This window comes from Pelophylax lessonae, assembly GCF_965119305.1.
Source record: "Pelophylax lessonae genome assembly, chromosome: 1".
In the NCBI taxonomy this organism is placed as follows: Eukaryota; Metazoa; Chordata; class Amphibia; order Anura; family Ranidae; genus Pelophylax; species Pelophylax lessonae.
In genome coordinates, this window is record NC_138768.1 from 677,989,946 (window position 1) to 678,007,739 (window position 17,794).

Below are 17,794 nucleotides of genomic sequence, written 5' to 3' on the forward strand. Positions count from 1 at the left end.
GGCATGGATGTTGGTGCCAGACAGGCTAGTCTAAGTATTTCAAAAACTGCTGATCTACTGGGATTTTCACACACAACCATCTGTAGGATTTACAGAGAATGGTCTGAAAAAGAAAAAATATCCAGTAAGCGGCAGCTCTGTGGCTCTGAGGAATAGGCTTATCCTTGAATACGCGTTAGACTACTGGATCTGCATTTGTCCTGTCACTCGTTATCACGCACTATGGACTAGATGGTGCTATTTTTGTGATGAGCTTTGATACAATTGTTACCTTGTGAGTACAATAAGTACCGCTTTTTACATTAATAAAGCTATGTTCCTAGGATAATGCACTAGGTCAGTGTACACTCTTTGTTTTGTTTTATGGCTTCAGTGTGGACGAGGTCAGAGGAGAATGGGCAGACTGGTTCGAGATGATAGAAAGGCAACAGTAACTCAAATAACCACTCATTGCAAACAAGGTATGCAGAATACAATGTCTAACATCAAGCCTTGAAGAAGATGGGCTACAGCAGCAGAAGACCACACCGGGTGCCACTCCTGTCAGCTAAGCACAGGAAACTGAGGCTACAATTCGCACAGGCTAACCAAAATTGGACAATAGAAAACTGGAAAAACGTTGCCTGGTCTGATGAGCTTGAATTTCAGCTGCGACATTTAGATGGTATGGTAGGGTCAGAATTTGGCGAAAATAATCAACGGTTCAGGCACATAACTTAATTTCTGAACGTATTTGTTTGGATTGCATGGGTTGTTACCAATGTGATGAAAATTTCATGCCAATAGCACCTATAGAAATATATTTACCTTATTTTACCAGCTGTATATACAGTATACACACACACACATATATATATACATATACTTCCCCCCCTTCATTTTACAAGATTTCCTGCATGTCCAATTGCAATCTCCAGTTGTACTGTGAAGGAACACACATGTACATGTATTCCCATGTCTGTGACATATGCATACTGTGTATACCATCTCTTCCTGCGTCATCCAGCCTGCCTTTAACCCTCTGCCTCCCACACTGCAGCAGAGCACGAAGATTTCCCAGCAGTTGAATGTGACTTTTCCGTTGCTGCAGCAACAAGAGAAGAGGATGATTCTCCGCTCTCTGCGCTCATTGTTATGCCAGGCATCCTCCGCTCCACACTAACCAACGTCAGCTCGGGGATTGGGCGAAAGCCCGCACTGGGCGCTCGGTCATTGGCTGTGAAGCGCTGCCTGTCAATAAAGGGCGGGGCGATGTGTCCGGGTCTGTTCTCCAGCTTCCCTAAGCTTCATTAGCGCTGCAGACACTGTCACTAAGTAACTCTTTCTGTTCCATTCCGTGGGCAGGGCAGCAGCTAGCAGGATGGTAAGTGCATATGATGATCTCACTATTACATTGTTACACTGTACCCTGGGTATGTAATAGATCACTATTGCATTGTTACACTGCACCCTGCCTATGTTATAGGTCACTATTACATTGTTACACTGCACCCTGGGTATGTTATAGATCTTTAATAGATTGTTATTCTGCACCCTGGCTATATTACATCTCATTATTCGATTTTTATACTGCACCTTGGATATAATATGTATCATTAGATGAGTACACTGCACCCTGTACGTATATATATATATATATATATATATATATATATACATGTATATGTATATATATATTTATTAGGTGATTGCATTGCACCCTGCATTTATTATCTATCATTATTAGATGAGTACACTGCACCCTGTATATATATATATATATATATATATATATATATATATATATATATATATATATATATACAGGGTGCAGTGTACTCATCTAATAATGATAGATAATAAATGCAGGGTATATATATATATAGCATTATTAGATGAGTACACTGCACCCTGGGTATATTATAAATAATTATTATAATTTTATCCTGCACCCTCTGTATATTATCTATCATTATTATAATTTTATCCTGCACCCTGGGCATATTATAAATCATTTCCAGGATGCAAAGGCTTCATATGAACAATTGGGTTATTCTTGCAATGGTGCGGTATGGATCAGCAGCCTCACATCCATGTATTCAGATGCTGTGATGACAGCTCATGAATAGTGCACAGTACAACCAATGTGGGTGGGTGTTTTATATCATTCCTTAAAGGATTTTCCCTTTCTGCAGCCCTTTAGGCGACAGTATTTATTTCTTTTTATGTTCCCTCCCCTCTCTTTTGCTCTTTCCGTAATTATTTCTTTGTCTCCAATTATGTAACATTTCCAGCCCCGACTGTCATAAACAATGACCCCCCCCCCCCCTAAGCTAGACAGCTCTAGCAAAACCCAGAACACTATCAAGTGCACAATACTAATCCGATGAATCGCTTCTCCCATATCCGGGCTGTTTCATCCAACATCAGGTTGGAATATGCTGGGAAGATGGCTATGCTTCATCTTCAACGTAAATAATTGGGGACGCAGTCACAACTGTATACGTCAGTGCATGAACCGAGATTGTGAGTATGAGGAAGGCCCTGGGCTTCAATGCGTCACTTTATTTTCTGCCTCCATAAAAGGAGACTGGCCCAGGACACATTTATATTTAAACATATGGAACAGCAGCTGGAAGATATTGTTTTGAAAACATGAAAAAGGAACTAAAATCTAAAAAAAAAAAAAAAAGATCAGGAAGGTTTTTATGATGGATATGCATGCTTTGCTTCTATTATTTAATCGATGTGCGATCCAATAAAAAAAAAATTAATCAGCAAACAGTTAAAAAGGCAAAACTTCCCTTCCAATTGATCTCGATTTAGATCAGATGCGATCGGACAGAACAGAAAATTATTGATCAGTTTGCATCGATCGGCAGCACTGAGGTGCTTTGTTTATGAATTTGGTCATATTTTGATTATTCGGATTATGAGATTGCCTGGTAAAAAAAGAGATGTTATCAGGAATTTGTGATTATATCCTTCAATGACATATTGAAATCCAATTCTGTGTGACAAATCAAATGAATGGGTTGTATGCTATCGATTGATTTTTACAATCAGGAGATTTCAATTGAAAATTAAATCAATAATTTATCAAAAGGTGTAGGCCCACCACTAAGGGAAGTATGGCCAAAGCTTTTTTTTGGTCATGTTTGTATTCAGGACTTGTGATCTCCTGTGACCCAGAATCAGCTGACAGCATGCTAAAGCCTGCTGTTGGCTGATGTCACAGAGCCGCAATAATGTCGGGATCCACCCAGATATGCTGATTGGCAGCGGTTTCAGCCTCTTAGCGCACCACTGAGAGCCTGAGCCAGTAGCCCCCCCCTCCTCCTCCTCCTCCTCCTCCTCCTCCTCCTCCTCCTCCTCCTCCTCCTCAGCCTGGCCCTCCAGTGACAGCCACCAATCTCTGCACCAAGAAAACGGAGTGATCAGCGGTCATGTGCATCTCTGTTCTCAGACTTAAAGCCAGCGGTGGACAGATGCAGCATCAGACTGATGGAGATGAGTATGTACAGTATCTCACCAAAGTGAGTACACCCCTCACATTTTTGTAAATATTTTATTATATCTTTTCATGTGACAACAAGAAATGACACTTTGCTACAATGTAAAGTAGTGAGTGTACAGCTTGTATAACAGTGTAAATTTGCTGTCCCCTCAAAATAACTCAACATACAGCCATTAATGTCTAAACCGCTTGCAACAAAAGTGAGTACACCCCTAAGTGAAAATGTCCAAATTGGGCCCAAAGTGTCAATATTTTGTGTGGCCACCATTATTTTCCTGCACTGCCTTAACCCTCTTGGGCATGGAGTTCACCAGAGCTTCACAGGTTGCCACTGGAGTCCTCTTCCACTCCTCCATGATGACATCACGGAGCTGGATGTTAGAGACCTTGCGCTCCTCCACCTTTAGTTGGAGGATGCCCCACAGATGCTCAATATGGTTTAGGTCTGGAGATCTTTTTGGCCAGTCCATCACCTTTACCCTCAGCTTCTTTAGCAAGGCAGTGGTGGTCTTGGAGGTGTGTTTGGGGTTGTTATCATGTTGGAATACTGCCCTGCAGCCTATTATCTGAAGGATCATGGTCTGCTTCAGTATGTGACAGTATTTGTTGGCATTCATGGTTCCCTCAATGAACTGTAGCTCCCAGTGCCGGCAGCACTCATGCAGCCCCAGACCATGACACTCCCACCACCATGCTTGACTGTAGACTAGACACACTTGTCTTTGTACTCCTCACCTGGTTGCTGCCACACACACTTGGCACCATCTGAACCAAATAAGTTTATCTTTGGCTCATCAGACCACAGGACACGGTTCCAGTAATCCTTGTCCTTAGTCTGCTTGTCTTCAGAAAACTATTTGCAGGCTTTCTTGTGCATCATCTTTAGAAGAGGCTTCCTTCTGGGGCGGCAGCCATGTAGACCAATTTGATGCAGTGTGCTGCGTATGGTCTGAGCACTGACAGGCTGACCCCCCACCCCTTCAACCTCTGAAGCAATGCTGGCAGCACTCATACATCTATTTCCCAAAGACAACCTCCAGATATGACGCTGAGCATGTGCACTCAACTTCTTTGGTCGACCATGGCAAGGCCTGTTTTGAGTGGAACTTGTCCTGTTAAACCGCTGTATGGTCTTGGACACCGTGCTGCAGCTCAGTTTCAGGGTCTTGGCAATATTCTTATAGCCTAGGCCATCTTTATGTAGAGCAACAATTCTTTTTTTCAGATCCTCAGAGAGTTCTTTGCCATGAGGTGCCATGTTGAACTTCCAGTAACCAGTATGAGAGAGTGAGAGCGATAACACCAAAATTAACGCACCTGCTCCCCATTCACACCTGAGACCTTGTAACACTAAGGAGTCACACACGACAGGGAAAATGGCTAACTGTGCTCAATTTTTACATTTTTATTAGGGGTGTACTCACTTTTGTTGACAGTGGTTTAGACATTAATGGCTGCGTGTTGAGTTATTTTGAGGGGACAGCAAATTTACACTGTTATACAAGCTGTACACTCACTACTTTACATTGTAGCAAAGTGTAATTTCTTCAGTATTGTTACAAGATAAAATAAAATATTTACAAAAATGTGAGGGGTGTACTCACTTTCGTGAGATACTGGATGCTTGCTTTTTTCATTCCCACACTACTTCTTTAATGATAGAAGAGATGTGCAATGTCTCTGCAATAAAAATCATTTTACCTGCTTGCAGTCTTTAAAAAAAATGTACGTTTACCTGTGCTTGTATAGCTCAGGGTACACTTCTGTGCGGAAGTTACGTTTTCCCACGCTAGCCAATTAAAGGACCTAGCAGAAGCCAGGGAGAAGGTGATGACACTGGCGATGAACCTGACAGGTGTTGTACTGTTGAAGTAGAGGTAAACATTGCAGACCTTGTATCTAAATTATTTGGGCTTTAAAACCCCAGCGCTCAACTACAGTCTAAGTTATCCTGCTTCTCAGAGGCGTAACTAGAACCTTCAGGGCCCCAGTACAAAAAAACACGAAGGGCCCCCCGGACCCCTGGCCAGGGCCCTTCCCTTCAAGCCTGGGGCTCTTCTCACTGATCCTGGGGCCCTTTACTCTCGTTTCGGGGCCCTTTATTACGGTCCTGCAGCAGGACTCTTTCACAAGTTCTACAGTGGGCCCCCCTCCTACCATCTTGGGGCCTCCCCACAGTGGTGGAATGCCAGGGCCCTGTCGCAAAAGTTTGACCTTTGCTATCCTGGAAGTTCACCCACTGGTGTCAGTAGTTTTTATTTTTTGGTATTTTAATTGTATTATTTTTTATCATTTTATTTTATTTTTTTTACAATGTCACTGACTCCTAGGAAGGAGGTGTTAAATTACATATTTACTGACCCCTTCCTGGTTCTCTATTGTGACACATCCCCTGCAGCAGGCGGCAGGAGAGGGAAGGGAGCACAGTGGGGGGAGGGGAAGCACAGTAGGGGGGGGGGGGGGCAGGGGAGCACTCAGAGGTCCAGAGACAGCAGAACACAAGTGAACCGGATAGGAGGAGTGGCAGGGGTAGCATACAGAGAAACAAATCTCCTCCATTTTCCTCCTGCAGCTACATGACCCCATATGACCCCAAAAGCACGCAATCCTATTCCCAACTAAACTCCTGTACTTCTTTGGTGCAATCGATGATTGAACATTACTCAGATGTGACCTGACCCCATAGAAAAAAATAGAAATATTATTGTGTTGTGTTTTTGGAAACATGTGACGAATCGCTCATTTGTAAATGGGAGCTGAGGTTGTAGCTCTGGCTTCCAGGATACAACTGATTCTCCCTAGCCACCTGCATCCTCAAATGTAATATTGTGTGGTTTTGCACATTTGTTTATAAATGTTAGCTTGATATTCTTTTATATGGTGGCCTTTCACTGTGCCTTCTCAGTCCTCCAAAAGTGTTAAGGCATATATAGATGGAGGGCAATAGGCTTACCCACCCTGACTGTATCCCTTGATGAACCAACCAAGCCTCAATGTGTCTCCACCATAGTTCCCCCCTTTGTTCTCACCCAAATTTGTTTCCCACATGAACTGCTACCTGAATAATATAGGTGCTCCTGTGCACACACTCCTTCAGTTTCATGTTTTATAACAGAAAAGTGTTTTACAACCCAGCAGGGTGAATTAAAGTGGTTGCAAACATAGGACATAAAATATAAACAAAGTATATCCCTCTATAGCAGTGATGGTGAACCTCAACTACAGTGCAAGAGCATCATGGGACATGTAGTTCCAAAACATCTGGGGTGCCAGAGTTCGCCATCACTGCTCTATAGTGTGTGCTTGTCTTAGCCCAGAGCGCTAAGTGTCATTTCTGTCTGCTGCTTCGTTCCTCTGCTATTAGCATGAACCACTTTTGATACGTTTTCCTGACACCAAGGGGTAGATTTACTAAAGCTGGTGCACTCAGAAATAAGGAAAGCTGATTGGTTTCTTTGCAGTAGTGGGCCTGATTTTGCACTCTCCAGCTTTAGTAAACATACCCCCAATATGTAAGAAATGTGACAGAGGAGGGAGCTCCAGCACACAGCCTGTGACTGACAGTGTCAGCTCTGTTCCTCCATTCAGCTCTCAGCTCTCCTCAATGAGCTCTGCAGAGTGTAACTTCAGCTCCCCACCTCCTGCTTTGTGACAGCTCAGACAAGCTGTAAAAATGCTGCACTTTGAATGGGTGTAGATAAGGGAAGACTGCAGATAAATAGGTGCAACCTATGCAGGAGGATTTGTTTAACTTTCTCCCATCCGCGCTACAGCCTATATATGGCTGCAGTGCGGACTCGAATTTTCGGGAGGCCGTTTTTAAACGGCCTCCAGTGACACGCCCCCGGCGTGCTCCCGCAAGCGCGCATCGGGGAGAATATGTGTCGGCCGTGTCCCTTGGACACGGCCGATCACAGATCGTGGTGAATGGCCAATCACAGCGGCCATTCACCACGTGATCAAGCCGTCCAATGAGAGATGATCTCATATGTAAACATATGAGATCATCTCTCATCGCCGGCGCTCCTTCCTCACACAGACACTGCAGTGTGAGGAAGGAGGGGGAGCCGACAGCCGCTGGGGACACAGAGAAATGTAATCAGGGCACTGATCACCAGTGCCCTGATTACTAAAGGTAAAAAAAACACACACATTGCCCCCCCATCAGTGCCCACAGTGCCCGCCATCAGTGCCCCCATCAATGCCCACAATCAGTGCCCATAGTGCTGCCAGTCAGTGCCCATCAGTGCCTGCTCATCTAGGCACTGATGAGCACTGACTGGCAGCACTATGGGCACTGAGTGTGGGCACTGATGGTGCTGCCCATCAGTGCCACCCATCAGTGCTCATCAGTGCCACCCATCAGTGTCCATCAGTGCCATCCGCCAGTGCCCATCAGTGCCGCCTATCAGTGCCCATCAGTGCCGCCCGTCAGTGCCGCCTCTCAGTGCCCAGCAGTGCCACCTCTCAGTGCCCAGCAGTGCCACCTCTCAGTGCCCAGCGGTGCCGCCTATCAGTGCCGCCTATCAGTGCCGCCTATCAGTGCTCATCAGTGCGGCATATTAGTACCTCCTCATCAGTGCCCATAAGTGCCACCTCATCAGTGCCCATAAGTGCCACCTCATCAGTGCCCATAAGTGCCACCTCATCAGTGCCCATCAGTGCAGCCTATCAGTGCCCATCAGTGCAGCCTCATCAGCGCACATCAGTGAGGGAGAAAAATTTATTTTCAAAATTTACTCGCTTATAAGAAAAACTTTTTTTTTTTTCAAAATTTTCTGTCTTTTTTCTTTTTTTTTGTAAAAAATAAAAACCCAGAGGTGATTAAATACCACCAAAAGAAAGCTCTGTTTGTGTGAAAAAAATGATAAAAATTTCATATGGGTACAGTGTAGCATGACCGCGCAATTGTCATTCAAAGTGTGCGACCGCTGAAAGCTGAAAATTGGCCTGGATGGGAAGGGTGTTTAAGTGCACAGTAGGCAAGTGGTTAATCTCTGTGTATCACCTGAGCCCAGTCACTTCACTGGGTATCTGTTAGGATTTACAACCACTTTAGTGTAATTGCTGTAATACATTTGCAGACATGAAAGCGTAAAGTGGAGGTAAACCCTAACAATGAACTTAACCTATTAGCTAGCTTTTGGTAAGTGCAAACAAGTATCTGTTGATAGTGTCAGAAATTCAGAGCTGTCCTGTGTCCTACTGTATGTACATCCTGTGATATCCTAACAAGTCTAATTAGCTTGCCTAGTTGTTATCTTGGAACTAAAGTATGATTAGTCTCTTTGTTTTAAAAAATGGGATAGGGTGAGGGTTTCAGTAGTATAGAAAAAGAAAACAGGGCAGGGCTGACACCACTCAGTCCTCAAAAATGATGTGTGTTGTCAGCCCATAGCGGGACTTAAGAGCCAAATGCATTTCTTGCAGATCACTGGGTATTTTTTTTTTGTACTTGCAGGGTCTGTAAAGGCAAAAAAACATGAAGAAATGTGCATTTCTTTGAGAGAATGTTTTGTTTTAGTTTTGCCCTGACATACACTTTAAGCATAGGAACCTTACTTTCAGAGTCCCTATATGCTGCAGTATCTACCATATATTGGAAAAACAGTTGTGAGTGGACTGAGCCTTAGGAGCCTCTATTCCCCAATAGAGAAAAATTGGTCTCCAGTGATAAGTAAAGTGGGGATCGAAAGTTTGGGCACCCCAGGTAAAAATTTGTATTAATGTGCATAAAGAAGCCAAGGAAAGATGGAAAAATCTCCAAAAGGCATCACATTACAGATTAGACATTCTTATAATATGTCAACAAAAGTTAGATTTTATTTCCATCATTTACACTTTCAAAATATCAGAAAACAAAAAAATGGCGTCTGCAAAAGTTTGGACACCCTGCAAAATTAATATCTTGTACTGCCCCTTTTGGCAAGTATCACAGCTTGTAAACGCTTTTTGTAGCCAGCCAAGAGTCTTTCAATTCTTGTTTGAGGTATCTTTGCCCATTCTTCCTTACAAAAGTCTTCCAGTTCTTTGAGATTTCTGGGCTGTCTTTTTAAGGTCTATCCATAGATTTTCAATTATGTTGAGGTCAGGAGATTGTGAAGGCCATGGCAAAACCTTCAGTTTATGCCTCTAGATGTAATCCCCCGTGGATTTCGAGGTGTGTTTAGGATCATTATCCATTTGTAGAAGCCATCCTCTCTTTAACTTCAGCTTTTTCACAGATGGCATCAAGTTACCATCCAAAATTTGCTGAAATTTTATTGAATCCATTTTTCCTTCTACTCGTGAGATGTTCCCTGTGCCACTTGCTGCAATACAACCCCAAAGCATGATTGATCCACCCCCATGCTTAACAGTTGGACAGAGGTTCTTTTCATTAAATTCTGTGCCCCTTCTTCTCCAAACGTACCTTTGCTCATTCCGGCCAAAAAGTTCAATTTTAACCTCATCGGTCCACAGAACTTGTTTCCAAAATTCATCAGGCTTGTCTATATGTTCATTTGCAAAGTTCAAACTGTGATTTTTGTGGTGAGGACAAAGCTTTTCTTCTGATGACTCTTCCATGAAGACCATATTTGTACAAGTATCTCTTTATAGTGGAATAGTGTACCACAACTCCAGTGTCTGCCAGATCTTTCTGGAGGGATCGTGCAGTCAAACGTGGGTTTTGAATTGTTTTTCTCACAATCATGCGAGCTTTTCTGTCTGATATTTTTCTTGGTCTTCCAGATCTTGCTTTAACTTCCCCTATTCCTGATGACTGCCATTTCTTAATTACATTCCGAACAGAGGATATTGACATCTGAAAACGCTTTGCTATCTTCTTATAGCCTTCTCCAGCTTTGTGAGCGTCAACTATTTTCAGTTTCAGTTTTCTAGACAACTGCTTAGAAGATCCCATGGTGCTGACTTTTGGGGCAAGGTCAGATGAGTCTGGGCATTTAAAACCTTTGAGATTGGCATCACCTGGTCTTCCCAGACGATGATTGAGAACAATACATGACACTGGCAAGTCTCAGCCTTGCAAAGGGGGCAGTGCATGCTACAAATTCTGCAGGGGGCCCAAACTTTTGCAGACGCCATTTGTTTTTGTTTTCTGTAATTTTGAAAGTGTCAATGATGGAAATAAAATCTAACTTTTGTTGACATATTATAAGAATGTCTAATCTGTAATTTGATGCATTTTGGAGATTTTTCTATCTTTCCTTGGCTTCTTTATGCACATTAATACAAATTTTTACCTGGGGTGCCCAAACTTTCGATCCCCACTGTATTTCACTACATTTTAACTAAACTCTTGTTCTGTACTGGCATCCCAGTTAATGCACTGAGGATGCTCAAAAGCCTGCTACCATTCAGCATTAAGCACTGATTCCTTCACGGGCTACCCCTTCATCCAGGACTCCTCTCATACCATACTCACTAATGCTGAAGGGTATTCAGGCTGCACACCTTTCTGTACTCTTGCTCTAGGGATACTAGCCTGTATTCTGAAACTTTCTAAATGCCAGTAAAACCTGCTAACTCGTGTGACAGTGCTAGGGAAATGTGACACAGGGCTTACACTAACGCAAAGTGCTGAGTTGCAAAGTGCTTAGTTACAGAGTGCTGTGTCTGAACGAAGAAGACTGGGTTTTCAGTTTTTGGGTTTTGTAACCAGGGTCTGAAGTCCAAAGCCTTTAACAAATTGCCTACTGGGCACTTTCACCCCTTTGCTGCCCAGGCACTGATAAGGCGGCACCGATGGGCACTGATAGTTGACATTGATGGGTACTAATGAAGCGGCACTGGTGGGCTCTGATGAGGGGGCTCTAATAAGGTGGCACTGATTGGCACTAATAGATGACACTGATGAGGAGGCACTGATTTGTAGCACTGATGGGCACTGATTGGCAGCACTAGTGGGCACAGATTGCCAGCACTGGTGGACACTGATTGGCAGCATTGGTTGACACTAACTGGCAGTAGTGGTGGGCACTTTTGGGGCTGCACTGGTAAAGAGGACACTGATAATCAGTGTCCTTGATTATCAGCTCCAATGTCCCTTTAACACAAACCGGTTATCTGCTCTCTTTTTTTCTCCTCCTGCTATCAGCATGAGGAAAGAAAATGCTGATAACTGGCTTGTGTTTACATCCGTGATGAGCTGTCATTGGAACCAGCTGATCACGTGGTAAAGAGCCACTGTGATTGGCCCTTTACCTCGAGTCCTCAGGGTGTGCGTGGGCAGCGCGATCATGGGAGGATGTTTATGTACGCCCTTTCAGCTATAGCGCAGGCGGAAGCTGGTTAAAGAGTCTTCGCTGGGATGAAGCCTTCAATCCTGTGTCCAGATCTAACTGGAGATCTGAAGGTTGTGAAGGTGTGCACACTCATTATAAGTGAGGCATGGCCATAGCTCCAGGCTCCGGTCAGGAAATAGGTTTAAGAAAAGCAAAAAGAAAGGATTTTGGACTTTACTGGCACCAGTATTAAAAATGTATATTTTTATTATTAGAAAATCACAAAGAACATTTATGACAAAGACAAGAATATTAAAAAGTAACAGACAAACAGTTTACATACATAAAAATAAGGCGGCAAAGCCTCAAAACGGTGTGCAAGTGGAGTCACACAGCATAGTAGGTGATTTACAATTATAACGACAATCACATGTATCACAGAGTAACTTATATTCATAAGGCGGCCATAGAGAGGGGTATACAACCGTCTCTGGAGGTCGTCTATACAATGCGGATGAGCAGATGTTGAGTTAAATCCAAGTTGCCCTACATGTTTCGCTTAACACTGTAAGCTTCCTCTGGAGCACGTGGTATAAGCAAACATCTGAAAAGAATTCAGGTGACAAATCTTTATAAATGAAATGAGCCTGGTAGGCTATAGAGAATAACGAGGGGGTTGGTTCGTTGGAGTTGAAGCAAACTGCCTAACACACATGCCAGAATTAACAAGGCTATGTAGGACTTTTATCATCATATGACATGAGTCCTGGTAAAATCCCGGACTAACACAATTAATAAGAGGGTAATAATGAGGCTGGGTGGGAAGGACCCAGAGGCACAGAGGTCCAGAAAAGATATCGAGGTAGGTACACCTTGTATATCTATGGATCCAGATGTGTTAAGGCAGAGATTTGCTCCAGACCAAATGACCAAAGGACCCCCCTGAATGGGAGATACCGCCATGGTCTGGAGCAAATCTCTGCCTTAACACATCTGGATCCATAGATATACGAGGTGTACCTACCTCAATATCTTTTCTGGACCTCTGTGCCTCTGGGTCCTTCCCACCCGGCCTCATTATTACCCTCTTATTAATTGTGTTTGTCCGGGATTTTACCAGGACTCATGTCATATGATGATAAAAGTCCTACATAGCCTTGTTAATTCTGGCATGTGTGTTAGGCAGTTTGCTCCAACTCCAACGAACCAACCCCCTCGTTATTCTCTATAGCCTACCAGGCTCATTTCATTTATAAAGATTTATCACCTGAATTCTTTTCAGATGTTTGCTTATACCACGTGCTCCAGAGGAAGCTTACAGTGTTAAGCGAAACATGTAGGGCAACTTGGATTTAACTCAACATCTGCTCATCCGCATTGTATAGACGACCTCCAGAGACGGTTGTATACCCCTCTCTATGGCTGCCTTATGAATATAGGTTACTCTGTGATATATGTGATTGTCGTTATAATTGTAAATCACCTACTATGCTGTGTGACTCCACTTGCACACCGTTTTGAGGCTTTGCCGCCTTATTTTATTGTATGTAAACTGTTTGTCTGTTACTTTTTAATATTCTTGTCTTTGTCATAAATGTTCTTTGTGATTTTCTAATAATAAAAATATACATTTTTAATACTGGTGCCAATAAAGTCCAAAATCCTTTCTTTTTGCTTTTCCAATTCCATTATCAAGGATGTGGCACCTTTATCATTTTGCGCCTAGGTATCCTGCGACCTAGGAGCGCATACACAAACTATTTGATATAGGAAATAGGTTTATGCTTTATCCAGGAGACAGGCATACTCCCATTAGATGGGTGCTCTACTCATGAGGGAGGACTTCATGTTGGAGGAGAGATTACTTACCCACAGGACTAAGAGAGTCGGTACAGCTAAGCTAATCTGGAGGACTAGAGGAGCTGAGTTGAATAAGCAAGTCAAGGGAATTCGGGCCCGGTGGCCAGGAGATTCTTTGTTGAGAGGCCAGGGAGTGGGCCTGTACATCAGGATGCTGTAAATAGTGAGCCAGGAGAGCCCAGAGAGCCAGAAGAGTTGGATGGTCTAAGGGATCGGGGAAAAGAGCAGCAGTGCTGCTGAATAGAAAGCCAGATGGCTTGGCATTTCTGTTACCTGTTTAGCTGTGTGAAATTGAAACCCCTGCATGCAAAATCCTGATGTAAAGGATTTTGCTTTACCTTCATTTTGTTTAATAAAAGTGGGCTGAAAGCCCTGAGCCACAGTTCGAACTGGCATGGTTCTAGTACAAATGCTTTTATCACTGAGCTAAATTCCCCAATATCACAATGGTTATTAAAAAATACACTGAGATTGAGTACTTCTATTAATATATTTATAACTCCAACAGTAGACATGAAAGGTACTTTTGTAACTACTAATCGATATATGTCAGGCACTTGTTTACAAGCTGAGGCTTAAAGTAATACTAAAGGCTATCTTTTTTTTTTTTTCTTTTTTAATAAAACAAAGTAATGCCTGCTCTGTGCAACAATATTGCACACAAAGGTTGCTATTATCCTCTTGTGGCAGTCCCCATCGGTACTGTCAGTTTCTCCCTTCTCTGGAATGCCTCCTGTTACTGTATAAAGCTGGGTGCTAAGGAGGTCTTTGCTCATGCATACTCCAGAATTGGGTTGTGTGTGTCTTTGGATGCAATGGTAAGCCAATCCTCTACTTCCTCCTCACAGGAAATTGGCTTAATGCAGCAGGAGCCTTTGGCTCTGCTGCCTTCAGTTTCTCCTGTGAAAGCAGGACCTGAAGGAAATGGTGCTGGAGCCAGAGACAACACTAGAGTACTGGAGTAGAATGGAGTACTTTAAAGTATCACTTTAAAGTGATACTAAAACCATTTTTTAAAATTTTAGTTTCGTAAGTCTGGAAGTCCGGACTTATGCACATTGTATAGACTGCTTCTGTAAACATCATCCTTATTGTTTGTCCACCCTGACCTCCAATCACTCACCTCGCCTCCCTTTTTGCAGGTGTCTCTTTAGCCTTGCCATGTGCAAAGGAGGCACCTGTACGTGCTTACTCCCGACTGGGGCTCTGGGATATGAATGCATTAAAACAGGGTTCGACAATCCCCGGGCGCCAGGTCGCATGTGCGACTAGAATTAGTGACCTGGCGCCTGGGGTGCACTGCAGGAGATGTCCTGTCACTTTGCGCCCCACTGAGCGCTCAAACTACCGCATCATCCAAAAATTGAGGCCCTGGCTTTTGGCCTTCTTCACTGAGATGCTGCCAATGGGGAACTGGCGGCCTCTTGTGGTGGCCGGGAGAATGACAACAAGCAGTAACTAGGAATGCAAGGAATTTCCACTGCTTGTTCTCAATGCCCGGCCTTCTCCTTCCTAAGAGGTTATTATTTGATTTTATTTTTATTTTTAAATCCCATTTTACACCGCTCTCTCCTGGAAGTTCAAGGATAATGTGTTCTACATATTTATGCACTTCTGCAAAAGAGTGTTAGGGCTTTTTCACATGGGCGTTCTGATTAGATCCGCCTGTCAGTTTTTTAGGCGGATCTGATCGGATGCCCCATTCAGCCCTATGGAGCAGCGGATGTCAGCGGTGACATGTCCGCTGACACCCGCTGCTATCCGCATCCGATCCTGTCCGTGAAATCCGAACGGATGGAGACCCCTATCTTCCATCCGTCCTGAGGATCGGATGGGATCGGATGAGAGCGGACAGGCGGTCCGCTCTCATCCAATTCCCCATAGAGAGCAGCAGGGCTCTGACACCTCCCTCTCCGCACACAGTGCGGAGACAGAGCTGTCATCCGCCGGCTCAACGGGGATGGGGGGATCAATCCCCGCTGAGCAGAGCACGGTCCATAACGGAATGTGGACCGTGTGAAAGGGGCCTTACTTTAAAAATTGCATTTTGCAATCTCCTTGCAATGTGTTGATCTTTTGTTTGGGAAAAAAAAAATATATTATTTTTCATATTTTGATCTTTTGTTTGGGAAAAAAAAAATATATTATTTTTCATATTTTTCATCATCTCCCTGCAGTGCCATGCCACACAGCCGATGGCCCCTTTCACACTGGCTTTCTGAGCAGGTCCGCCTGTCAGTTTTTCAGGCAGACCTGATCGGACCCTTCAGTCTCTATGGAGTGGCAAGCCGCCGCCAAAAACAGACGGATGGTGGTTCTATTTACCATCCGTCCAGTGAATCGGATTGGATGGCATCGGATGGAAACAGACGGTCCATTTCCATCTGATTGCCCTATAGAGGAGAATGGGCTGTGTCTGCATAGCAGAGCCGACAGGACCTGTCATTCGCCTGCTTAGCAGGGATCAGCAGAGAGATCCCCACTGAGCATGCGGATTCTGCTTAGCGTAGGCGCCCGTGTGAAAGGGGCCTAAGGTGGCATATGTTACTCTTGGTCACTGGATATCCTATAGCCCCAACCTTGCTACACTGTTTAAATTTAAGATCAGTTATTTTCGTCATTGAAAATAAAGCTTTGTTGTTAAAAAAAAAAAAACTGGCTCCTAACTTTTTTTAGCTGGCTCCTAGATTCCAAACAAATTTGTCAAGCCCTGCATTAAGATACAAACCACTGAGCCTTTAACACTATAAAAACATCCATGTGTATGAGACCTCAAAATGAGATGTTCTGAATCCTGAGGCAACCATTGCATGGTGCTGTCAGTCTAACATGTTTTTGGGCAGTGGATCCAAAGGATGCTGATAAGGCCATTCATAAGAGAAGGAGAGCACAGGAAGGATCTGGGTAAGGTGGATAAAAAAATAGGCATGTGACATCAAAATGCAAACCTGCAACAAGAAATATGAGTTATCAGCCTGATGAAGTGAGAATCAGAAGGGTGGTATCAAGAACTACTGTAACATACTGTATTTCAGTGTCATTAGTGGTAATCCTGGAGTTGAGTTGTACTGCAGAGCAGCATTTTTCAATCAGGGTGCCCAGGCACCCAGGGGTGCCTTGAGGTTTCTTCAAGGGTACTTTGGAAAAATGGATAAAAATTGATCAAAATTTGGATACAAGCCAGCAGGTGGATCAAACCTGCCTTTTAGTTACACAAATCCACGGGTTTTCATTTTGCACCATTATGACTTTCTAGACACTGGCATCCTAACGATCAATGACATAGACAGTTAATAAGGAAGATGTCTGTTGCCTCCACAATGTCCTTGTTTGACCCTCCTGTGTCCCTCTCCCTCAGCACTGGGGTGATATTAGCTGAGTGATGGAGAGAACTTGAGGGAAAAGAGAAACATTATTAGTAAGTACCAGTGTGTAAAAGTGTCTTTGCTTTGGAAGAATAAATCACCTTGAACGTTGGGTGTCCTATGTGTGAATGTTGTTGCATTCAGTACAGCTATTAGAATCATTTTTACATTTTAGAATGGGGTGCCTAAAGACTGTCCATAATTTAAAGGGTCCCTTGAGATTGTCTATAATTTTAAAGGGTGCCTTGACTGAAAAAAAGGTTTAAAAAACTGCTGTAGAGGATTACTCTACATGAAATTGTAGGTGGAGTCTGGTGGGCTGAGTCACTTGCCGATTTAAAATATCTTGTATTTGTGAGGTTCATTTATTTATACTGTTTATAACAGTTCTTTTTTTTTGTTTATAGTATGGGTTTGTCAACCATGCCTTAGAATTGTTGGTGATAAGAAACTATGGCGAAGAAGTGTGGGAAGACATCAAGTAAGTTAATGATCTACTCTATTTCATATGGATGCAACTTTTTGATCATTGGTAACAGCATTGCTGCTAAACAGACCACACATAGTAGGATTTCAATTGGCTATTAAAACCAACATTAGCAACCATGTAATATGTATGGCCCTCAAGCTGCATTTAGCTAAATTAATTGCTTGAGATATGTCTGTCTACTGTTGGTAAATTCAATAAAATTGACTCAAAATCTTGATCTGTATAACTTCAGGGTTGATGTACATGCATCACAGGTTGCCAGAGCCCTAAATGCTATGGGCTTAGAAACATAAATACATTGAATAGTGATGGCAGAAAAAAAATTATAAAAAAGTGGTCCATCAAGTCTGCCCATTTT

The 17,794-nt window shown here is 43.2% G+C and overlaps 1 protein-coding gene across 1 annotated transcript in view; it reads left to right on the forward strand.

Annotated features, from left to right (window-relative positions):
* Positions 1 to 1,228: 1,228 nt before the first annotated feature.
* Positions 1,229 to 17,794, forward strand: part of GUCY1B1 (guanylate cyclase 1 soluble subunit beta 1) — a 94,864-nt gene continuing 78,298 nt past the window's right edge. The window contains exons 1-2 of the mRNA XM_082265615.1: positions 1,229 to 1,363; positions 17,354 to 17,427. Coding sequence (XP_082121741.1) covers positions 1,361 to 1,363; positions 17,354 to 17,427 — 77 coding nt within the window. The 5' untranslated portion in view covers positions 1,229 to 1,360. The remainder of the gene's footprint in view (positions 1,364 to 17,353; positions 17,428 to 17,794) is intronic.